The 25,297-nt window shown below is 46.3% G+C and overlaps 1 protein-coding gene across 1 annotated transcript in view; it reads left to right on the top strand.

Annotated features, from left to right (window-relative positions):
- EPHB2 (EPH receptor B2) overlaps window positions 1–25,297 on the top strand; it is a 134,892-nt gene that overhangs the window by 67,367 nt on the left and 42,228 nt on the right. Inside the window, 2 exon segments of the mRNA XM_078146218.1 lie at window positions 5,761–5,915; window positions 11,423–11,758. Coding sequence (XP_078002344.1) covers window positions 5,761–5,915; window positions 11,423–11,758 — 491 coding nt within the window.

Genomic DNA, 25,297 nt, shown 5'->3' with positions numbered 1-25,297 from the left:
CTAAAGCCACACAGTAGGAATTGGAACACCAGTCCTCCTCCCTCCAAATCTTGCATCCTCCTGCTGTCTCTTCTGACTATGGCATTTTGTATTTCAATTTCAGAAGCAAGAGACCCAAAGCAAAACTGCCTAGCTCTCCAAGCATAGGCCTGCTGAGGAAGCCCCTGAGTGGGGCAGGGTTAATGAGGGATGGCTTCTGGAAGAGGTGACTTTGGTGCCTGAAGAGCAGGCTGGGCATTCCAGATGGAGGGACAAGCCAGCAGAAAGGCAGCCTCATACAAATCACATTAGGTTAGGGGGAAGACAAGCAGTCAGAGCAGAGGCACGCTGAGCCTGACAGATGAGGGTGGAAAGGTGGGGGGAATTGACTGGCCGCTACCATTTGTGTGTGTGTGTGTGTGTGTGTGTGTGTGTGTGTGTGTGTGTATGTGTATTCTCATGCCCCAAGCTGGCCTGGAACCAGCAGCACTTAGGGATATCAGACTAGATACATAACATTTTTACCTGAACTATCAGTAAATAATCATAATTTAACCTTGCTGCAGCCTGTTCTATTCAAAGAATTTACATATTGTCCACCTCATTGGATTTTCAAAGACGTTTTATAAGGGAGGCTAGGCCAGGACTAGTCTCTCCATTTTACAGGTGAGGAAACTGAGGCTGGAGGCCAGAAGTGACTTGTACGGGGTCACTCAGCCAATTAGTGGCAGCCTTGAGGCTGAAGCCCTTGCCCCCTGAATCCTCATCCAGGCTCTCTGCCCTGTCAGCCTGAAACAGTTAGGTGGATGGAAAGCAGTGGGCCTGGAGTCAGGAAGACCTGAGTTCAAAACCTGCCTCAGACACTTACTAGTCCTGTGACTGTGGCCAAGTTGCTTGACTTCTCATCCTCAGTTTTACTCATCTATAAAATGGGGGTGATAGCACCTGCTTCCAAGGATGGTTGTGGTGATCCAGTGACATACATGGGTTTGTGAAATGTAAAGTCCTCTATCAAGGCCAGCTGTTACTGGGCTGTCCAGCACCCCAGCCCCTCCAGAGCCTGGTTGGTCTGTGCAGTGAGAGGGTCATGAGAGCTAGAATTGTGTTCAGAATAAAGAGAACCCTCTCATTTTTCCTCCCCCATCCTGGGTCTTTGACTTCAGGGGGGAAAAAACCACAGATAAGTGAGTTGCCAGAGATCAACATCTCTGGGGTCTTGAATTCCTGGGCAACAGGGGCTCTCTGCAGAAAATATGACTGGAAGGAGCATGGTGAGAGGAAGGAGAAAGAGGAGCAGGCTGAAGGAATAATCATACCTGACGTGTCTGTGGCACTTTAAAGTTGGGCATCACTTTATGTACCTGTCTCATTTTATTCCTACAACAAAGCTGTAAGGCTGGCATTATGGACATGTTGTGTGGTCATTTCAGTCACGTCTGATTCTTCATAACCCCTTTTGCAGTTTTCTTGGCAGAGATAAGGGAGAGGTTTGCCATTTTTTCTAGTTCATTTTACAGATTTTACAGGAAACTGAGACAAACAGGGTGAAGTGACTTGTCCAGGGTCACACAGCTAGTGGCTGAGGTCAGATCTGAACTCAGGTCTTCCTGACTCCAGGCCTGGTTATCTATCCACTGTGCCACCTATCTGCCCTCATAATTATCCCCATTTTACAGATTGAGGAAACTGAGGGTCAGAGAGATGGAGTGACTTGCCCTTGGTCACACAGTTGGTGCATGCCAGAGTCAGGACCTGAACCCGGGTCTTCCCAATTCCAAATCCAGAACTCTATCCATCACAACACACGGAATTCTAGAATGCTAGATTAGAAAGGGTCCAACACACAATGTTGGAACACAAAATGTCAGACCTGGAAGTAACTTTACAATATAAAATGTGACAGTTGGAAAGAGGAGATTTAGAACTCAGAATGTCAGAGCTGGGAGGGGCCTTAGAACCCAGAATGTCAGAGCTGGGAGGGCCCTTAGAACCCAGAAATGTCAGAGCTTGAAGGGCCCTTAGAACACAGAATGTCAGAGCTGGAAGGGCCCTTAGAACACAGAATGTCAGAGCTGGGAGGGCCCTTAGAACACAGAATGTCAGAGCTGGAATATCGGGGAGGAGCCTTAGAACAGAAAACATTAGAGCTGGGAGGGACCTTAGAATAGAGATTGTGAGATCCTGAAAGAATCTTGGAACATGTAATTTTAAAACATACAATGCTCAGAGCTAAAAGCAGGCTTCCAAGAGAACATGGCGACATAGGCCCCTTGGCCAGTGCATCCTTGCTTCCATTCCCTTTCTTCCCCCCCCCCAGCATCCCCCAGCGCTCTCATCTCTCTGTCCACACTGCTCCAGTTTCTCACAGCCCATTGTGTCTTTTGTCACTCTTGCCCACGATTCCCACCAGTTTTTCAGCTATTTCTTTGCGGTCCAGGTAGAGGTACTCGATGGTAGCTTCACGTGTGACACCCCCCATCCCCACCCCATCTTGGTGTTTTCACATATTCCTTCACTCCATTCAACAAACACGTTCTAAGTACCTACTGTGTGCAGAGCCCTGCGTTTTTGCTGGTCCCTGCCAACATGGAGCTCACTCAATCTAACCATGGTAGCGGCAATGAAGACAGATCATTATCATACCTAGTATTACTAATAGCACAATGCCTGGCACATAGTAAGCACTCTATAAATGTTAGTTATCATCATCATTATTATTATTATTATTACAACATTTGTGTTGCAAAGTGTTATGTGAGTTCCAAGGGCAAAGATTATTAGTAATGAGTGAAATAGGGGACAGAAGCTTTAAGCCACAGGAATAAAGCCCTCCCCCACCCAGCATTCTCAGGCGCGTTGGGTGGAAGGCCGTGAGTGCTGAAGGGTGGTGGAGGGGGATGTCAGGGCCTTTCCCTGGTGTCCTGTTCATCTCTATTACAAACTCCAGGCCACCCCACCTGGCACACTTCCAGTGATGTGTCAGAAGAACCAGAGTGTAGTAGAAATGAAAAATATCACAGGCCTAGGAGTCTGGAGACCTGGTCTCTAGACCTAGCTCTGTTGCTAACTGGCTGCGTGACCTGAGGTGGGTCACTGCCTTACCCTAGGCCTTGGCCTCCCTAGCTTCTGCCAGACGAGGTGATGGAACTAGGTCATGCTGGCGGCCCCTTACAGCTCTAACATTCAATGTTCTCAATACACCCATGAACTAAGTAATCCCCACTTGAGAAATGAAGAAACTGAGACCTGGAGAGAGGAAATTACTTGTTCACAGACTCGGCAGCAGTTCACAGCTGCCATGAGATGCCTGACTCCCAGACCTCGGCTCCTTCAGACGGTCCAGGAAGCAGAAGTCCTCTCCCCCACCCCAACCCAGCCTCAGCAACCCCGGGTGCTTTAAGGCAGATGTGCAGAAAGGGGAAAAGGGAAACAGCGGGATGCAAAAAAAAAAGAACACTCCATTTGGAATTGGAAGACCTGTATTCAAATCTGCCACTCCCCACATGTGACCCTGAACAAGTCAGTTCCCTTCCTGGGCATCATTTTTCTCTTCTGTGCCTATGAGGGGCTCAGTATTGACTCAGTGAGCTCTGAGGTCCCTTCTGGCTCCAAGTCCACAGGGCTAGTCTGAGAGTTAGGAAGATCTGGGTTCAAATCTTGTCTCAGATACTTACTACCTGAGCTAGTATGTCTCAGCCTTAGTTTCCTCCTCTGTAAAATGGGGATGATAAAAGCAAAGAGCCCATTATGAGGAGAAATGAAATCACGTCTGCAACACACTTTGCATACAGCGCCGTATAAATGTCAGCTATTTTTACTGTTGTCATTGTTGTTATCTTCTGGATTTCAAGCAAAAGGCAAAATGGGGAACCAGCAGAGCCTTCTCCAAAACAAATCTGTTCCTTCTGCCTAGGAAGTTTGGAATAGAAAGAGGCCTGCCGCCTGAAGAGAGAGGCAGCGGGTGGAGTTTGGAAAAAGCAAGGAGTCCCCCCTGTGCACACAGGGCTCCTGTTTATTTATTGAGATTGCTAGAACATGTGTCCCGCACGCCTAGGAGTGCTTTGGGGGGCTGCGGGGGAGGTGTAGAGATGGCCTGCTTCCTTCAGCTCAGATACTACCCTCTACTGTCCGTGGCTGGTGTTGCGGACAGCCTGACCTCACCAGCTCGGAGGGGACATCTATCCATCCATCTTGGGGGCTGGAGAGCTTCCCAGCAGCCCTTGGAAACCCGGTCCCTTAGTGCCAAGCTAGGGCTGCTGGAGTTGCTCCCAGGGGGAAGATGGGGAGAAAGGGAGGGGAGCAGCGTTCCCCAGCCTCCTTCATCCGTATTTGGAAGAGAATTCCGCCAAAGCTGATCTCTTCCAAGACTGGATTGGCTTTTATTGAAGACTATAAGCAGGCCAGGACTGGACCTTGTCAAAGAGGCTGAGAAAAAGAGAAAAGGACAAGGATTTAAGGAGAAGGGGGAAGGGTTTGTAGTCCAAGAACTCAGCCAAGTTCATAGTCTGCCTCTGGCACTTAATATCACTGTTATGTCAGCCAAGTCACTTAACCTTTCAGGGCCTCAGTTTCCTTATCTGTAAAATAAGAGTTTTACCAGATGGCATCTGAGGTCTCTTCCAGCTCTAATTCTATGACCCTGCAATCTCTTTGTGAACCTGTTTGCTGTTATAAAACCAAGGGGCTGGGTTACCTGCTGTAATGAGAAGGCCACTGTTTGGATTCAGAGGCCCTAAGCTCTAATCTCAATCCATTTCCTATTACTTGTGTGATCTTGAGCTAATAAATCAACAAGCCTCTCTGGACTTCAGCTCCCCCATAAATAAGGAGGTGAAATATAAATGTAAATATTTATGTAACTATAAATACTTAATGAATAAATATTTATATAAATATTTAATAAATAAATGTTTTTATAAATGTAAGTCTTTAATAAATAAATATTTCTATGAATGTAAATCTTTAATAAATAAATATTTATCTAATGTGAATATTTAATAAATAAATACTTCTATAAATGCAAATATTTAATAAATATTTATATAAATAAGGAGTTATATAAATAATAAAATAAGGAGGTTGAGCCAGGTGGCTCTTAAGAGTCTTTCCCATTCTAAGGCCTTTCATCCTTCATGTGTTTCAAATATATAACAGAATGGGGTTCAGAAAAAGTTCTCGCAGACCCTTAGGCATCTACCTGGATCATAGAATCCTAGCTCACTGGAAGGGACCTCAGAAGTGATCCAGTCTAACCTTCTCATTTTACAAATGAGGAAACTGAGGCCCTAAAAAGGTTGAAGGGACTTTCCCAAGTTCGTACTGGTAGTAAAGGACAGAGCTGAGACTTGAACTCAGGTCTGTGAGCCTTGATCCAGCAGTCATCCCACTATCCTGCAGGACCTCCCTAAGGGGAAATGTTGCGTGATAATCTGAATCACAGTTGATCAACAGGCATTTCTTAAGAGCCTACTATGCATGAGCCGGGCACTGTACTAGGCACTGGGGACATAAAGACAAAGAATGAAACAAACCCTTTTTGCAAGGAGTCTACATTCTAATGTGAGTCCCAGGTCTGCCCCATGGGACCTTAGGCAATTAATTACCTTCCCAAGCCTCAGTTTCTTCCTCTGTGAAATGGGAATAATAATTCTGGTATCAGCTGCTTTTCTGACTAAGATTTCTTGACTCTCCCTCTACACACACACACACACACACACAAAATCAGTCCAGTTCTATTCATTCATTTCTCTTTGGGTGACTCTCATATGTTTTCTCCTCTAGGTTGCCCTTCGGGACCTTCAAGGCCAATCAGGGGGATGAAGGATGCACTCACTGCCCCATCAACAGCCGGACCACTTCAGAAGGAGCCACTAACTGTGTCTGCCGCAACGGGTACTACCGAGCTGACTTAGACCCACTGGAGATGCCGTGCACCAGTATGTTGGAGGGGGAGGCGTTTGGAGGACATATTCCTGGCGGACCTCACCCGAGGGGGAGGGGGTCATCTCCTTGTGAAGCAGTTGCCACCTGAAACCAATCACTCACTCACATACCACCCTGAAATATTTTTTGACTGAAATTCCTTTTTCTTAAGGAGTAGGAGCCAAATACCTGATGGAAGAGGGATGACCCTTTTCTTTGAGACATGAAAGTAATTTCTTAGTGGAAAAGGCCCCTCGCCGGGGCCTTGTGCACGTGGACGTGTCATGTAGCCACAATCAAAGCTTATTTAAGTTCCAAAGGATGTTAGAACAGAGAATAGGAGAGATGAGGGAATGGCTTAGTCCAGTTTGGCTGGAACAGACAGTGTGAAGGGGAAGGATGTCTGGAAAGCTAGACTGGAGTCCCGGAGGGCCCTGAGTTCCAAGCTCTGGAGTTACTGTCTCATCCAGGTAGCATCGCAGAACCAGAGAAGCTTTCTGAGCTGGGCATCTCCAGCAATCTACAGCCTCCCAGCTCTGACATTCTCTCATTTGTTTTGGTCTGTGGATTTCCCCCTCCCTTGACAAAGGAAATGCTTTGTGATTGCTCTTCAGCTTAAGTGAGCCCAGTTCTGCAGGAGTAGAATAGTTCATTCAGCTCTTTAAGGCAGACAGGCCAGGAAGTTTAGCCCCTGGCCCATGATCTCAGCCACCCCCTAAGATTTCTTCTTCCGTCTCTAGTTTACCATTGAACGTATTGACTGGGAGGCCCCATATCCCTAGGATAAGGAGAAAACGTTGCTGAGCCTATGTTAGCAGTCCTGTTGGGGTACTGGGCCTTTAGGGGTTGCAGGGGATAGAGCACTGGGCTTGGAGTCAGGAAGACCTGAGTTCAAATCCAACCTCAGACATATATTAGCTGTGTGACCCTGGGCAAGTCCCTTCTCTTCTGTCTATCTTAGTTTCCTCAACTGTAAGGGAATAATAATAGGACTTACCCCACAGGGTTGTTGAGAAGATATTCATAAAGCACTTAGCATAGTGCCTGGCACACTGTAGGTACTTAATAAGTACTCATTCCCTTCCCTATGGTGGGAGCTGCCTCTCAGCTTCAGCCCCTCTTAGAGAACCAACCGGATGAGGGACGTGTCCATAATGACTTCTGTGCTGCTGACCCAAGAGCTCATTGGGAACACTGGAGACAAAGATGTGGTCCGTGGCCAGGCCCGGGCCTGAAAGGAGGGCCCCTTTTGGGGGTTCCGTATTGTCTCTTCCTCACAGCCTTCTCTTAAAACCCAGCCACTCCTCCTAGGGGTCACATATCAAGCCCTTAGCATAAATTATTTTGTCCGGTTACTTTCCTCTTCGTTCAAACATTTATTAGCCAATCAATCAACAAGGATTTATTAAGTGCTTACCATGTGCCAGGCACTGTGCTCTGTACTTTGGATTCAAAGAAGGACCAAAACAGCCCCTGCCCTCGAGGGGTTTACATTCTTATGAGGAAACTATGTATAAATAAATAGATAGATACGTGGTACTTAGACTAGATAAAAGGTAACCAAATACCGGCTATGTCAGGGGCCCTCTGCTAGGTGCCAGTGCAAGGTCAAGACCTCCAGTGATTTCCCATCTTGCACCATTATTGTCTATGCCCTCCTGACAGCTCTGCCTGGAGGATCTAGCCAATGCCCTTGTGGCCTTTATATAGTTCCCTTAGTATCATGGAGGTACCCGCTCAGCACTTTGGCTCGCCATTGATTCTTGCTATCTGAGCAGCCTCCATCCTGTTCCGGTCGTCCACGTCCCCAGTAGTATCCTTTATACCACTTGATTACAAACCATCGTTTGCAAAAAGCTCCAGTCTGTGTCCACCCACCCACCAAGTGTCTCTCTATTGTGCTTCAAAATTTTTGTTGTTTCAACTCAAGCGTGAAGGCTGCTGAAGCATGAGGGAACGTGGACTCTACATGTTAAAATTTGTTGGTTGAGGAGAGGAAAGTTGGGCATGACCTGATGTGAACCCTAGGTTTGGAGAAAGCAGATTATTTCAAAGGGCTCTGAGAAAGGTTAAAGAGGAGCCCATGGCCTAAAATTCCATAGGAGCAATCATCCTAGGAGGGATGCAAAGAGAAACAAATCTGACAAGGAGGAAGAGGTGACATTCTCCCAAGACATCAACTTCTCTCTAGAGACATCTTGTTGTTTAGTCATGTCCAACTCCCCATGACCCCATTTGGGTTTTCTTGTCAAAGATACTGCAGTGGTTTGCCATTTCCCTCTCCAGCTCATTTGACAGATGAGGAAACTGAGGCAAACAGATTTAAATGACTTGCCCAGGGTCACACAGCTAGTAAGTGTCTGAGGCCAGATTAAAACTCATGAAGATGAGTTTTCCTGAATCCAAGTCCAGTGCTCTATCCACTGGGCCACCTAGCTGTCCTAGAGGTATCACAAGGCATTTAATGGCCAACTTGGACTTTTCAATGACACGTAGAGAATGTGGAAGCAAGCACGAACAGAGGATGAATACAAAAGCGTGGCATGGTCTCCTAAGGGTAGTATTAAGAGAGCTAAAGCTTAGAATGAATGAGCTGAGGCTGTGAGGAAATGTTAGGGCCAACAAAAACGTTTGGCTTTTTTCTAGACATATTAGGGAAAAGAGGAAGCTCAGAGAAGAGAGAGGCCCAGTGGGAAGATAAAAACAGATGACAGAGGGAAGGTGGAACTCCTCAGCCCTTAATCATGCTCCTGTTTCCTCTGCCAAGGATAATCCTTGAACTGAAAAGAACAGAGCCAGAACAGCTGATGAGACCTGCACGCACAGTGAAGTAGGGATATAGGGAGGGAGTACCCAGCTGCCTTTGATGACTTCAGGTGGCCACACCTGGCGAGGCTGCAGTCCATGGTGCTGAAGGTTCCAAGCAGTTATGAAGCCCCATCAATGATCTTTGAAAGAATATGGAAAAATGAAAAGGTGCCATGGGGCTGGGAAAGGGCTAATGTCTTCCTGACTTTGTGGAAAAGGGGCAAAAGTAGACTTCGAAAACTAAGTTTGAGCTCATTTTCAAAATTCTAGGACATAGGAGGTTGGGAGGACAAAGGGGTGGCTAGCAGCCATGTAGAAAAGAAAGCAGTGAGTGCAAAGAGCCAGCAAGGCTTCCTTAGGGCAGGTCATGCCAGAACAACTTCCTGTCCTTCGTTGTCACAGTGACTAGATAAGTAGATGAGGGGAATGCTGTTGATAGAGATCATCTGGCTTTTAAAAGGCATTCAGCAACTCCACTCATGATATTCTTGTGGACCCAGTGAAGGTATGTAGGCTGCACAATGAGTTAACTGCTCATGCCTCTTCGGAGATCTTCATATTTGTTCTAAGTAGCATCTCCAGAAGGGTATTAATATTAAAGATGGCTTTTGCAATAAGGAACAGCTTGGGGCCCATCGAAAGTAGAGCACAGTTTCCCAAATTCAATTTAGAAAGATTCAGTTTCAGCCATAACTTGTTACCCATCTGCAGGGCTTAACCAAAATAGATACATGATGAACTTAAATGGAGTGTCTGTCCAACTCCGGGTCAAAATCTAGGTTAATATGTGTTCATCATCCACTTGGTTTTTCCAGTATGGATGGCCAGCTGGATTTCCTTTTGAGTGACCGTAGATCTCATGGCAAAACACAGTAATCCCTAGGGATCAGGGACACAGTGGCATAATGTCATCCACAAATAAGATATCTGTAGAATCTTGGTGTTAAGAGGAAATTTTTTATCTATTTGAAAATTCCCCATGACACATACATGTTGCTGTTCAGTCATTCAGTTGTGTCTGACTCTTTGTGACCCCGTGGACCACAGCACGCCAGGCCCTTCTGTCCTCCACTATCTCCTGAAGTCTATCCAAGCTCATATTCATCCTTCCCATAACACTGTCCATCCATCTCCTCCTCTCCCATTCTCTTTTCCTTTTGCCTTCAATCTTTCCCAACATCAGAGTCTTTTCCAGTGAGCCCCATCCTATCATTATGAGGCCAAAGTATTTAAGCTTCAGCTTCAGTATTTGACCTTCCAATGAATAGCCTGAATTAATTTCTTTAAGTATTTGACTGATTTGATCTCTTTGCTGTCCAAGACATTTACACAACATATAATCACGGATAGCTAGTTGATAAGGTAGCTAGAGCACTAGACCTGGAACCAGGAAGACCCAAATCCTGCCTCAGACACGTAGTAGCTGGGTGACCTTAGGCAAGTTAACTTCTGCTAGCCTTAGTTACCTGGTCTGTAAAAATGGGAATGATAATGATAATAGCACCTATATTTCAGGGTTGGTGTAGGACCAAATGAGAGAGCATGTTTAAAGGGTTTTGCACACCTTAAAGTGCTGTATAAATACTAGCTATTAGGAGATGGAATGTCTTATACAAGAAATGGTTAGTTAGCAGGCCACTTTGACTTGAATGGAAAGCGTATGAAGGGGAGTAATAGGATTGAAAGGTATTAGGAAAGATATTAGTGAAGGGAGGGGGTGCTTAGAAAAAGTTTCATGGAAGAAGGTATTCTTAGAGTTGGGTCTTGAAGGATGAGTAAGATGTCACCTGGGAGAAAAGGGAGAGGGAGGAGGTGAGGGCAGCATTCCAGGTGTGAGCCAAAAGTTTGATGGCAAGGCAAGGAAAGAGGGGGAGAGGAAATCCAAGATGGGGAGAGAAAGGGCATGCAGAGAGGAGGCTGCTCAAAGTTTTTCTTGGTGTTGAATAGTCCTTGGGAGCCAACAGAGATTAGGTAGCAACTATTTTCAACAGACTTTAGTTCAACAATTATTAAGCATCTACTAGGTACAAGACATTGTACTAGGTGTTGAATGTGCAAGGGAATGAATGGAACGGTCCTTGCCCTGGAGGAATTGAGATTCTTGCAGGGAGGGAGGGATAGATAAGTAAATAGTAATTCTCTACAAAGTGATTTCAAGCAGGTGACAACACTAACAACTGGGGAAACAAGTCGGTAGGTCGGTCAGTAAGCATTTATTAAATGCCTATTGTGTGGGTCTTGTGTAGGAAGTGGCACCCAAACTGTGCTTTGAATGAAATTTGGGGATTCTAAGAGGTGGAAGTGATGAAGGAGTACGTTTCAGACGTGAAGAACTGTGTATGCAAAGGTCTGGAGGTGAGAGATGGAATGTCTTATACAAGAAATGATTAGTTAGCAGGCCACTTTGACTTGAACAGAAAGTGTATGAAGGGAAGCAATAGGAAACAAAACTAGAAAGAAATTAGGAAAGATCCTGATTGTAAAGGGCTTTAAATGGCAGACTAAGGATTTGGTATTTTACCCTAGAGGCAATAGGGAGCCTCAGAAGGTTTTTGAGTAGGGAAGTGACATGGTCAGATCCATGTCTGAAGGTTTAAGAAGTTCTTTGTTCACATTGAGTAAACACAGTACAACAGTGTATGGGCTGTTTCTGTAGTGGAATAGGAGACCTCCCTCTGACCAGCCACTAACAGATTCCTTTGTTTCTCCCCAGCCATCCCTTCTGCGCCTCAGGCTGTCATCTCCAGCATCAATGAGACCTCACTCATGTTAGAGTGGACTCCGCCCCGGGACTCGGGGGGCCGAGAGGACCTGGTTTACAACATCATCTGCAAAAGCTGCGGCTCGGGCCGGGGCGCCTGTACCCGCTGCGGGGACAACGTGCAGTTTGCCCCGAGACAGCTGGGTCTGACAGAGCCCCGGATCTATATCAGCGACCTTCTGGCCCACACCCAGTACACCTTCGAGATCCAGGCGGTGAACGGAGTCACTGACCAGAGTCCCTTCTCACCCCAGTTTGCTTCCGTCAACATCACCACCAATCAGGCAGGTAAGAAATTGAAACCTGCCTATGGGAAGGGGTCATCAGTGCTCATGACTAACCAGCATATTCAGAAGGGTCAATCCCCAGGTTACCTTCTCAACTAGGAGTCAGGATCCCTGGGCCCAGACCCAGGACCTGCCACTAACTATTTGGGGCACTATAGACAAGTCACTTAATTTCCCTAAGCCTCAGTTTCCTCATCTGTAAAATGAGCACAGTGATACTTGTTCTGCCTACCTCTCAGGATTGCTATGAGGAAACCACTTTATAAATGATCATATAAATATATAGAATATAAATAAATATAATATAGGATATAAATGGTATATATGATATATATTACATATTATGATACATATTGTGATTAAGTTTCATTTAGGTATTGTGTTACATCATCAAATGAGTGCCTACTGTATGCTAGGCCCTGTGCTAGACCTCATGCAGGAAGCGGCACCCAAACTGTGTTTCAGATGAAACTAGGGATGCTGAGAGATGGAGGCAAGGCTGGAGTGCATTCCAGACATGAAGAATCATGTGTACAAAGGTCTGGAGGTGGGAGGTGGAATGTCTAGACAAGAAATGGCTGGTTAGCAGGCCACTGTGACTTGAATGGGAAATATATAAAGTGATCTCACATGGATATTTGATATCATATTTCTTGTCTTTTCAAAGGGTGGAAGGGAGAGATTTGGAAATTAAATTTTTTTAAATGGATGGTAAATTTTTTAAATGTAATTGAGAAATATTTAACAAGATAAATGAGGGGTTTTTTTGACAAAAGAAAGCATATGAAGGGAGGTAATAGGAAGCACTTCCCTTCCCCCCACGTGATTAGCTTCCTCTAATCGGGGTGGGGGGGGGAATGAAGCAAAAAAAAAAACCAGACACCATATATGCAGCAGCATTCCACACCTACAGTCTCCCACCCCTCTCACCAAAAGGCAGCTTCTCTTTGGTGCCAATAACACAGCATTTAGCTTCATTTTAGTGTTGTTTTCATATATACATTATTATAGTCATCATGAGGCTGCTAGGCGGTGCCATAGTGTGCAGAGGGCCTCGAGTCAGGAAGACTCACCTTCCTGAGTTCAAATCCAACCTCAGATACCTACTACCTATGTGACCCTGGGCAAGTCACTTAACCCTATTTGCCTTAGTTTCCTCATCTGTAAAATGAGCTGCAGAAGGAAAAGGCAAAACCATTCCAGTATCTCTGCCAAGGAAACCCCAAATGGTGTCACAGAGACTTGGACACAACCGAAATGACTGAACAACAGTGATGAGGAAGTCGTATCTATACTTCTTGAGACATCAGTTTTCTCATCTCTAAAATGGGCAAGGGGAGATGAATTAGATGGCCTCTCAGAACCCCTGCAGCACTAAATCCTATGGAAAATGTAGGAGAGAACTCCTTGGACAACTCTTATGATTAAGGGGTATTGATTTTTTATTACATTGAAATGAAATTTGCCTGTCTTCGACCCATTGGCCCCAATTCACAAGTTCATAGGATTTCAAGCTACGAGAAAACTTTCCTTGAGTAGAAACTAGGTTCAATGGAAAGGACACTGGTTCTAGAGTCAGAGGAGCTGGGTTCAAATCCCTCCTTTGACACAGAGAACCTATGTAACCTTGGACCTTAGCCTCTCTGGCCCTCAGTTTCCACATCTGTAAAAAAAAAAAAAAAGAAGCTTGGCACAAGAAATCCTCTAAGGTCTTCAATCTACTCCAGGTTAAGAGATTTGCCAAGGGTCACCTAGTTAGTGAGGGGCAAAGCCAGGATTGGATGTAGGTGTAGACATGATTATTATGTTTGTATGTGGGAGCATTACGTGCGTGAACAGATTCATGTGTTTATTTGTATATACTTATATATATTTATATAGCACATCTAGGCCAGGATGTATATATGTGTATGTTGCCTTTCCCTCCAGGTTACCTGGGATGTATATTTGTTCATCTTGCCTTTCCCCCGTGTTGCCTGGAATGTATGTATGGGCATCTTGCTTTTCTCCCAGGTTGCCCCACTCCCCGGTAGAAGGCAAGCTTCTTGAGGTCAGAGATTGTTTCACTTTTTTGTCTTTGGATTCCCAGTGCCTGGGTTGTCACGGCAAATAAAAAAAAAAGGTCAGAGTAGACCATGGTAGCACCCTCATTCTGCCAGGAGAAACTGAGTGAGCCCCCCAGCATGTTAGATGGACACACATGGGGAGCAGGCCTGCTGGTGTGAACGTGTGCACCCGTGTGAAGGAGGGAGTGTCACATACAAAAATGAGACTGAACAGAATGAAGCCATTCTATTTTTGGGTCCAAGACTGATTAGAGACAGGGCTGATGGTTTCCCACAAACTTAGTTGTAAACTGTTGGCTAAGCTGTCTAATTTAGCGCTGATTTCACACCTTGCAATTAAGAAGCTGTTGCTCCATTAATACTTCAGCTGTGACTTTGCCAGCTTGGCAGCCAGAGAGCCTGGGCCCTGGGCAGCTCCTGCCGCCCCCGGGGAGCACGTCCAGGCTGGGGGCCTCCCCGGGTGCTCCAGGAGCACCTTCACTCCTGAGGGCTCACACTTCCGCCACCTGGGGGACAACGCTCCGTTCATTATCACTAAGCAGGCCCTGCCTGCTGGAGAATGCCCTCTTCTTTGGAGGCCTGGGAATCCTTGCCTCGCACTTCACACAGTGGGGAGTCAGGGCTGGCCATGGATTCACTCAGTTCCTACTGAGGCTCCTCCAGTGCTGCAGGCAAGAGGGAGACAGGGGAGAGTGGATGCAGCAACCAGAGGTTGGGGAGGGAAAATTGGCTCCCTGGAAGCGGGATGCTGAGCAGTCCTGAGCAAAAGACTACGGAGTAAGTGATGTTCCACTTTCCGAAGTTTTTTCATGTCCATTTTCTCATTTCGAACTCAGAAAATCCCAGTAAAAATTATTCTCCCAGTTTTATGGAAAAGAAAACTGAGGCTTGTGCCTGTCATCACAAGCTAGTAAGAGGCAGCCCCAAGTTTTCTGATTCACAGGCTAATCAGATGTGAGCAGAAGAGACGTTAGAGATCATTGTGGAATAACATCCTCATTTTCCAGGTGAGGTGAGGTGATTCACCTGCTTCACGCATGTCATAAAAGATAGAGCCAGATCCTCTGACCAAAAGTCCAAAGCTCTTCACCACAAACTGCAGTTTGAAAGATCTCAGCTGCAACATGAATAGACTGTAGTGGAAGAGGACCTGAGAGCCAAGAATGTCAAAGCTAGGATGTCAGAGCTGGGAGGGACCTTAGAACACAGGATGTCAGAGCTGGGAGGGACCTTAGAACACAGGATGTCAGAGCTGGGAGGGACTTTAGAACACAGGATGTCAGAGCTGGAAGGGACCTTAGAACACAGGATGTCAGAGCTGGGAGGGTCCTTAGAACACAGAATGTCAGAACTGGGAGGACTCTTAGAACATAAAAAATAGAATATTGGCACCAGAAATCACTTTAACATATAGAATGTCAGCCCTAGAAGGGCCTTAGAGATGCTTAATCAAGCCCCCTTGTTACAGACGGGGAAGCCAAAGCCCCAAAAGGCCATGTGGCTGGTCTAAAATGGCCCAGCCAGTCGATGGCAGTGCTACAATTAGAACCCAGACCTCCAGCTGCCCAGACCAGTGCTGCCTCCCTCTTCTGCCCACCAGACTGTAGCCCTTACATGTGTTTAGCCGTTTAACTGTTCAAAGCATCCTCTAATCTGTGATCTCATCTGATCCACCCAACAACCCCATAGGGCAGAAACACAGAGACTCAATATGGGAAAGTGGAGCAAGCCGTGGGGATGCTTGGCTTCCCTCCCTCCCAGGGCTGTTGTGAAGATCAAATGGGGCAGTGTTCTAAGGGCCCTCCCAGCTCTGACATTCCATGTTCCAAGGGCCCTCCCAGCTGACATTCTGTGTTCTAAGACCCCTCCCAGCCCTGACATCCTGTGTTCTAAGGCCCCTCCCAGCTCTGACATTCCGTGTTCTAAGGCCCCTCCCAGCTCTGACATTCTGGGTTCTAAGGCCCCTCCCAGCTCTGACATTCTAGGTTCTGAGGTCCCACCTGGCTGTGACATTCTCTGTTCTAAGGTACTCTCTTCCCCCCTATCTCTAATATTCTGTGTTCTAAGGTTCCTAACTCAGCTCTGGCCATCTATGATTCTACATAAGATTTTAGAGGTAGCTTTTATTAAGTGGCTACTCAAATATAGCACACATATTTGTATCTTATCAGCCATCCCCAGCACTGATGATGAAATAGTTCTCAATTGTTTCCCTCTCAAAAATCAGGAGGGCACCTGGACATTTTGAAGGTCACAGGAGCATACAATTACAGATTTAGAGCTAGAAGGGACATCCAAGGATGAGTCCTTACCCTTTCATCTTCAAGACAAAGAAGCTTAGGCCTAGAGAGGAGTGACTTACCCAGATTCACACAGCTTGGAAGTGCCTGAGGCAGAATTTGAACCCAGGTCTTCCAGCATTCTAGCCACTATAGGTGAAGAAACTCCCACTGACTGCAGTTCAAAGCCTTGTGGGTTTATCAGTTATGGTTAAAAAGAGTTTTAAGTTGGTACTGGAGCCACATGGTATGAATGAATGAATGAATGAATGAATGAATGAAAAATTTGTTAAACACTATGTGCAGAGCACTGTGCTAAGCTCTGAGAATTTAAAAAGAAAAAAGACATTCTCTGTGCTAAAAGAGCTCACATTCTAATGAGGGAGTCAATTCATATAGGAAATTTTAGCTGGGAGTCAGACAGAAAGGTCCCATGGTCCTTTTAAGGTCATTGGTAAAGCCGATGATAATGCCTCATACTTAATGTCACTTCCATTGATTCAGTCATTTCATTTTCTGACATCGAACCTTTTGGGAGGGGACTTGAGATAACGCTCTTTCCTGGGTCTTCAGTAGCTGTGCCCGCAGCCCCTGCTGGGGCCATTACCAGGCTGCATCTCCCCAGGGGCGCTTCACCAAATGGACATTGCCGTTCCCAAGGCTCTTGGTCTGGTCTCAGAGATGAGATTGGGGCCTTTTCTGAGTGCCCCAAGTTCATGCTGCTCTCTGCCTCCTTTGAAATCCTGCAGCTCCTGTTGTCAGCATCATTTCCTTTGGCACTGATCACCTCACAACAGTATTGCTGCAAATCTAGGCTGCCTTTTTCCCCAGGCCTGGCTTCTCTAAAACCTGAGTGGGTAGTCTCAAGTCACTGTTACTTTATAGTATTTTTTTTTCTGTTTTGTATATTTTCCCTTTCAAAGAGATGGCACCCATGTTCAAAAACATGCAGTCTTACCTCATCTTGGCCTCTAGTGTTCAGCTGAGCTGAGTCCAGTCTCCCAACTGGAAAATGAGAGAGACATCGTGTCTCTCTAGCACAGGCCTGGGCACAAAGTAGGCCCTCAGTACATCTTTGGCCTAGAGATGGTAGGCTCCTTGAGGGCAGGGAGACTGGCTCATTTGTGTTCTTGTAGATAGGATCATGTCTGGCATGAAATAGGTTTTGTAGTAAGTCTTCTTTGAATTGATTAAAAAAATCACAGTGTTAGATCTGAAAGGAATCTTGGAATGAAGAATAATAGAACACAGAATGTCAGAGCTGGAAGACTTTAAAGCAGAATATCAGATTTGGGAATTCCTTTAGGGCATAAAATAACAGGGCCAGAAGAGACTTTAGCACACAGAATGTCAGAGTTGGAAGGGCTCTTAGAACACAGAATGTCAGAGCTAGAAGGGCCCTTAAAACATAAAATGTCAGGGCTGGGAGGGCTCTTAGAACACAAAATGTCAGAGGTGGGAATTCCCTTAGAGCATAAAATAACAGAGCTGGAAGAGACCTTAGAACACGGATGTTAAAGCTGGGAGGGTTCTTGGAACATAAAACGTCAGAGCTGGACAGGCCCCTTAGGGACAAATAGACTGTTAAAGCTGATAAAGAGAGCATCTGGAGTCCAGTCCTCCCATTTTATAGAAGAAAAAACTGAAGCCCAGAGTGGTCCACTGTAATGTTTCCTCTAATACCAGCCCTTCACTTTATATATGTGGAAACTGAGGCCCCCCAAAAGGAAGTGATTTGGTGAAAGGCCACCCAGCTAATTAATGAATGAGCAAATGAGTTTTCCTCTGGGAGGCTTCAGATAGTCAATCAGGGTTTCTGGACCACCTGCCCCTACTGAGCAGGCCCCTGGGGCAGTCATCACTTTCTCTCTCCGTTCCCCCTAGCCAGAAGGCTGGGCCCATCCCAGCCACAAGCCTCTCTTTGTATGCTCTCCCCAGAGTCCTATCTCTGTGTAAAGGTCAAGGGGCACAGCTGACCTTATTCCCCTTGCCAGTGAGGCATGCTGGTAATTGAAAATGCCAGAATTCCCCACTGACTGGCTTATAAGGAAAGCTGCTCCCAGGCCCGAAACCTGACACCCTAAAGCAGGCAGGCAGGGGGGGATAGGGGTAGAGCAAGCTGAGACCTGGGGGGAGTCAGCCTGTTGGAGATTTCCCAGCTGTTTTCTTTTTCCCCACTGTTAATCCCTTTGGATTTCAGGGAAATGGCCTTCAGCATTTGGTGGGGGTCTCTTTCCGCCTTGATCCTTTCTCCCACAAATGTCAGTTCCCTGCCAGGACTGGGGTTATGGGGCTTACCATGATCAGAGCCGGGGGGGGGGGTTATCGTGCCCGTAACTAAAGGCTGCCAGCTGAACCCAGGAGAGGGATGGGGTCGCTGTGACTGTGCGGACACCTCAAGGGGACGCAGCCTCCTGTCTGCCAGCTGGGCGAAGAGCCTTGGAGGCCACTGGGTCACGGCCCAGCTAGTGGGAATGGATGAGAGCAAAACTTAGGGAGGCTCGGGAACTGGACTGTCCTCAGGGGCCCTCCACAGCAGTCAGGTGGTTGCAAAGCCTAGACATGAGCACAATGCTCTCAGAGTGTTTATAAAGGATGAATATGTGGATCATCGTGGTACAAGGGAGAGCTGAGACCAGAGGAGGAGAGAGGCCCAGACAGGAGAGACTGCTTTCACCCAGAGGGGATGGGAAACATTTCCTGTGAGAGGGGGCTCCAGGCTTGAGCCTTGAAGGAAAAAAGACCAGGCAGAAAGGAAGCATTGGGAAGGAAGTGTGTGCTAGTGGGTAGATGGTAGGACTTGGGAGCAGGAAGGCCTGGATCCACCTTCTACCCCTGACACGTGCTAGCTGTGTGACGTTTGTCAAGTTACTCATCCTCACTTTCCTTGTCTGTGAAAGGAGGAACTTGTACTAAATGACCTCTGAAATCAGAGGCCCACACGATCTGTGATCCTGTGGGCCCGTTCAGGGATGGCAGATCACAAGCAAAAAGCATAGAGACGAGGAGAGGGAAGAGATCACCAACCCAAGGGCAAGCCACATGGTTTGGTAGCAAGGGGCCCTGTACTCTGAAAGTTTGGGCTCTAGTCCTTTCTAGCTGTAAATTTCTTTGGTCTAAGGCCCGTCTAAGCCCTGGCATTCTCTGTTCTAAGGGCCCTCCCAGCTCTGACATTCTAGGTTCTAAGGGCTCCTCCCAGCTCTGACATTCTGGGTTCTAAGGGCTCCTCCCAGCTCTGACATTCTGGGTTCTAAGGGCTCCTCCCAGCTCTGACATTCTGGGTTCTAAGGGATCCTCCTAACTCTGACATTCCACTTCCTAAGCGCTTTCCTAGTTCTGCTCTGCCACGGACATTCCCCTTCTTGCCATGCACTTTCCCTATCTATCAAATAGGGATAATGATACCTGTCCCATCTTCTCTTTTATCAGGTAATGCATCTGAAAACTCCTTTAAGATTACAGAACAAGAGTGTGCTTACGAAATATCAGGAAAATGTTGAAGCCCCAATGTGGATTTTGCTCAAGTAATGAGTAGTTGGTATGCGTGGGAGAGTTTAGAAATGTCAGCCAGCCCCTTCCCCCAAATGGCCGGCCTTCAACAGGAGACAGTCATGATTTAGGACCCAAGGACGACTCACATTTTGATAGGAGTTTAAGGTTTACAAAGCACTTCTTTCACAACAGCCTTGCAAGGTGACTTGTACAAGAATTATTTTCTCCATTTTTCCAGAAGAGGAAATTAGCTTTGAGAGGTTATGATAATAGCTAACTCCAGCAAACTCTAGTACCCCACACTGCCTAGGAAGCGGGTAGTTGAATGAATCATGGAATCACAGGTTGCTGTTGCTGGGAGGAATCTTGGCACAAAGAATGGCAGAGGTGGAAGGAGCTTTAAAACATAGAATATTAAAGCAAAATATAAATGGAAAGGGCTTTAGAACAAAGAATGTTAGAACTGAACAGACTTCAGAACATAGAAATACAGAACTGGAATGGTCTTTAGGACACAGGATTTTCAGAGATGGCAGGAGGCCTTAGAACATAGAATGTTAGAGCTGTGAAGGACCTAGAACATAGAATTTCAGCGATAGAAGGGGGCCTTAGAACATGGAATGTTCAGAGCTGTAAAGGACCTAGAACGTAGAATTTTAGAGTGGAAGAAACTCTAGCAAATAGAATATCACAGCTGAACAGGAGACCTTAGAACATAATTTTTTTAAAAAAATAGAATGTATGATGTCAGAGCTGAGGTGGACATTAAAACATCCGGTGGAAAATCAGAAGTGAAGGAACTTCACAACAAAGAATATATGATTTGGAAGGGAACTTGGAACATAGAGCTGAAAGGAGCCTGAGAACTGAGACTATTAGAGCTGGAAGGAACTTTAGAACAAAGAATGTTTTAGCTGAAAATGGTAGAAAGATGGAATTTAGAACATAGAATAATAGAACTGGAAGGGGTTTTCTAACATAAAATGTTAGAACACAGACTTATACTGAAAAGGACTTTAGAACAAAGTGTAGTTGAGCTTTACAGGACCTTAGAATGTGGAGTGGCTGACGTAGAAGGAATCTTGTAATCCCAGTTGTCTCATGGGGACAAATGTTCAAGATTTCCCAGTGGAAACAGCTCCTGCCGTATTCCCCAGACGGCTGTGGCCTCAGCTCTCTGGCGTCTGCCTCCTGATTGATCCCCTAACCTGGAAAGGGCTGCTTTTGGTGACTGTCCAGGGGGGATTGAGTGGGTTTATTGGACTAAGGGGGTGTCTCTGCCTCTGGGCTCCCTAAGTTGCCTCCCTCTCCTCCTCCCCTTCCTGTGGTGTCTGAGAGAAAGGAGCTGAGAGTATCCCTGATTCCAAGTCATTGATGATTTTCTCCTGGTAATTATGAAACCCCAGAAGGGGAGGGATTATTTTTGGTCAGACCCCAGGAGGGAAGGTTCAGCTTTGACTGGTGACAGACTGGAGGGGATGGAAGTCTGCCTCACAGTCATCACAAAGAAGACTGTGTCCTCAGGGAGCCTGAAGAAGAATGTAGCATTCCAGTCCTCACACAAGGCCAGCCTGAGAAAGAAACCAGAAGACAGCAGTGACAGAGTCAGGACTTGGCTTGGGGGTAGGGAGGGGGTGGGTTGGTTATTGTTGGGGTTGGGGTTTTTGGTCTAATTTCAGCTCAACATCAAAGTGTCCCCAAAGCATCATGGGACAGTAGTTTTACCCCTCCTCATGCCAGGCTCCTACCTCCCCTCTCTTCTCCATTCCTTTTCTCTTTCCCTTTTCCACTCTGCCTCTTTGAAGTTTTTCATTTTCCTCACTTAGCCTTTCCATCATCGACTTTCTCTTCTGCCCTCTTTCTCCTCCTCCTCTCTTACCTTTTCCCTTGTCTCTTTTCTCCCCTCTCCTCTCCTTTTTTCACCCCTCTCTTACCCTCTCCCTCTCCTCCTTTATCTCTCTTCCCCGCTGTCTCTTCTCCAAATCTCCCTCTCTCACCCTCTCCTCCTCCTCCTCTCTCTTCCTCACCATCCCTTTTTCCTCTCTTTCCTTCCCCCTCCATTTCCTGGCCCTTTCCCCCTTGTATGCGATGCTTTGTCAACCTTAAGCATCTCTACAATTATAGAGTATTTTCTCTTTCTTTCCAGCCCCTTCCTTCTCTCTCTTCTCTCTCTCCCACCCCCACCTCCACCACCTACTTCCTCAGCTTTCTCTCTTCTCCTCTTGCCTTTGCCTCTGACTCTCCCTCTCTCCCCTTCCCCTTTCCCTGTCCCTCTCCTCCCCTTCCTTTATCCCCCCATTCTTCTCTCTTATCCTGACCCTTCTTTTCCTCTCCATCTACCTTTCCTTTACATACCTCTTATCTCCTTCCTTCCTTTTATCTCTCAGCTTTCCTCCTCTCTCCCCTTTTATTCTGACTCCTTTTTCTTTCCAGGCCTCTTCCCTCTCCAGCCTTTGCCTTCCTCTACCTCCCCTCCCCGCCTTTCCTTCTTCTCCCTTTAATTTGGATCCTGATTTCCTCTCCCTGTCAGTGCTGGACCACTTGATGATGAGTAGGACATCAGGTTGGTTGAAGAGGGGGTTGCTTGATCAAAACAGTTACTTGGTAGAGGAAGCAACAGGGCTTATCCTTAATATCCCCACTCCCCTCTGGCTTCCCCATCCCCCTCCAATATGAACCAAAGAGACAAGGCACTCCCAGCCACTCTTGCCCAGCAGAGCACCCTATCTGGGAAAGAATGTTCCAATCTTCTCAACTATGTGATTGATTCAGTGAGAGCTCAAGCATGGCATCAGGAGGCCTGAGTTCAAATCTCTGTCCCACTTCTTCTGCCTTTGAGACTTTGGCCAAGAACCTCTCCTCTCCTGAAAAGTGAAGGGTTAGACTAGACCGTTTTGCAGAATCAAAGAATTTCAGGGTTGAAAACAACCTGAGATGTAGCCTTTTAGTTCAAACCATAGCTAGAAATGAATCCCCATGACATTCTACCTAACCAGTGGTCATCCAGGCTCCATTTGAAGACATCCAATGAGGAAGAACCCACCATGTGCCAAGGGGGCGCATGCTGCATTAGGGCAGCTCTAATTGTTAGAAAGTTGCTACTATCAAATAACTTCTACCCATTACTCTTTACTCTTCCCTCTGGGGCCAAACACTTAAAGAAAGTAATCAAGCTTTTGCCCAGAGTCTTCTCTTCTCCAAGGTCAACATCCCCAGTTGTTTCAGCTCCTATGGCCCTTCACCATCATGGTTGCCCTCCTCTTAATTTTCTCCAACTAACCACTATCCTTCCTAAACCGTGGCACCCAGAACTGAACGCTGTATCCTAGATATGGCCTAACCAGGGCAGGGGAGAGTGATACTCTCACCTCTTTGTTCCCAGAAGCTACATTCTTCTTAAAGCTGCCCAAGATCATTATTTCACAATGTTGAAATATACTGAGATTATGGTCCACTAAATACCCCAAATCTTTTTCAGCCAAACTGCTGTCTTATCTTGCCTCTGCCATCTTGTCCTGGTAAAGTCAGTTTTTAAACCCATGTCAGACTTCGCTTGTGTATAATCATGAAGTGCTGTCCAGCTATAACATTCTATTCTAAAATCATCGCTACCTGTAAACCTTTGTTGTTGGTCAGTTGTTTCAGCCATGTCCTCCTCTTCCTGACCCTGTTTAGGGTTTTCTTGGCAGAAATATTGAAGTGGTTTGCCATTTCCTTCTTCAGCTTATTTTGCAGATAAGGAAACTGAGGCAAACAGTGTTAAGTGACTTGCCTGGTGCTCTATCCACTGTGCCACCTATGATCCTACTATTATCTCTTTTTTCCAGAAGGGGAAACTCAATCATGGCAAAGTCAGAATACTTATCTATCCAGCTTTGAGAGAACCAGAAATGGAAATTATAAACATTCACATTTTTGTAGAGTTTTAAGGTTGACAAGAGGCTTTCATCATGCCAATCCTATAAGGCAGGTAGGGCAAGTATCTCTGTCCCCATGTGACAGATGAGGAAAGTGGGGTCCAGAGAAATTAAATTACTTGTCTAAGGATTTAAAGCATCTCCACTCACAGAACCCAGTTCACAGGTCGCCCAGTCCAATGACATCATCATTGCTATTGAGTCATTTCAGTCACGTCCAGCCCTTCTTGACCTCATTGGGGGTTTCCTTGGCAAAGATACTGGAGTGTTTGCCGTTTCCTTCTCCAGATCATTTTACAGATGAGAAAAGTGAGGCAAAAAGGGTGAAGTGATTTGCCCAGGGTCATATAGCTTGTAAGTGCCTAAGGCCAGATTTGAACTCAGGAAGGAGTCTTCCTGACTCCAGGACCAGAGCTCTATCTACTACACCACCTAACTGCCCTCCATGACACCAGTGATGTCCCAAGTGTTACAAAAAGCCCACCTTGATACTCTGTCCATATTTTCATGTAAAAGGTAGAAGAAGCTCGCCCTTGGCATGGCCAAGGACCATCGTGTCCTAGCTCTTGCTCCTGCCACCTCCATCTGGGCCTACCCTCGAGCCAAGTCCCTCTGGCTCTCCGTGCTCTTGAAATGAAACCCTGATTTCCCAGCTTGTCCCACCCTGAGCCAGAGTTTCATGAGCCTCTCACACCCTGCGCAGCCTGCTCATCATTCTGGTGTCAGTCCCAGGCCAAACCATCGACATTTTATCCTTGGGAGTGCAGCTAGCACTGAACCATGGAGAGGGAGTCAGAATCCCAGAAGTTCAGAGCTGAGAGGACCCTTAGAACACAGATTGTCAGGGCTGGGAGGGCCCTTAGAACACAGGATGTCAGAGCTGGGAAGACCTTAGAACACAGGACGTCAGAGCTGGGAGGGCCCTTAGAACACAGGACGTCAGAGCTGGGAGGCCCTTAGAACACAGATTGTCAGGGCTGGGAGGGCCTTAGAACATAGAATGTCAGAGCTGGGAGGGCCTTTGGAACACAGAATGTCAGGGCTGGGAGGGCCCTTAGAACACAGGATGTCAGAGCTGGGAGGGCCCTTAGAGCACAGAATGTCAAAGCCAGAAGAAATCTTGGAACATAGACTGTCAGAACTTCAAAGGACTGTAGAAATCACATAATCCTAGTCCTTACTTTTATGGTCAATAGATCTGGAAGGTGCCCTCAACAGTTTGAGTTGATTTACTTCCACAGAGTATTTATGAGAGCGCAAGACTCACGTAGGGTGAAGAGGCATGGATAGCAATAGTCATTTGAAAAAATTCTCCAAATCACTAATAGTTAGAGAAATACACATTAAAACAATTCTGAAACACAACACAACCATCTGATTGGCAAAGTTGTGTGTACCCCCCCCAAAAAAGGAAAATGACAGATGTTAGAGGAGCTGTGATATAGCAAGTATTTTAACGCACTCTAAATTGGCCCAGCCATTCTTAAAAACAATTTGGAACTGTGCTCCCCCAAAATATTAGGCTGTGCATTCCATTTGACCCAGTTATACCAGTGCTAGGTCTATACCCCAAAAAGATCAAAGAAAGGGAAAAGGAACCCATATATACCAACATTTGGAGCAGCTCTGTTTGCAGTGGCAAAGAATTGGAGACTGAGGGGGAGCCCATCGACTGGGGAATAACTGAACCAGTTGTGATAGATGGATATTGGTGGTAATTGTAAAGGAAGCAAAAGGCATCAAGAAAATTCCTTTAATATGGAAAATGTTGCTGAGGTTACAATAA

Source organism: Phascolarctos cinereus, unplaced genomic scaffold (genome assembly GCF_003287225.1).
Source record: "Phascolarctos cinereus isolate Bilbo 61053 unplaced genomic scaffold, phaCin_HiC Scaffold_726;HRSCAF=1367, whole genome shotgun sequence".
In the NCBI taxonomy this organism is placed as follows: Eukaryota; Metazoa; Chordata; class Mammalia; order Diprotodontia; family Phascolarctidae; genus Phascolarctos; species Phascolarctos cinereus.
The sequence above is the reverse complement of the archived record's forward strand: the minus strand, read 5'-3'. Positions and strand labels throughout refer to the sequence as shown.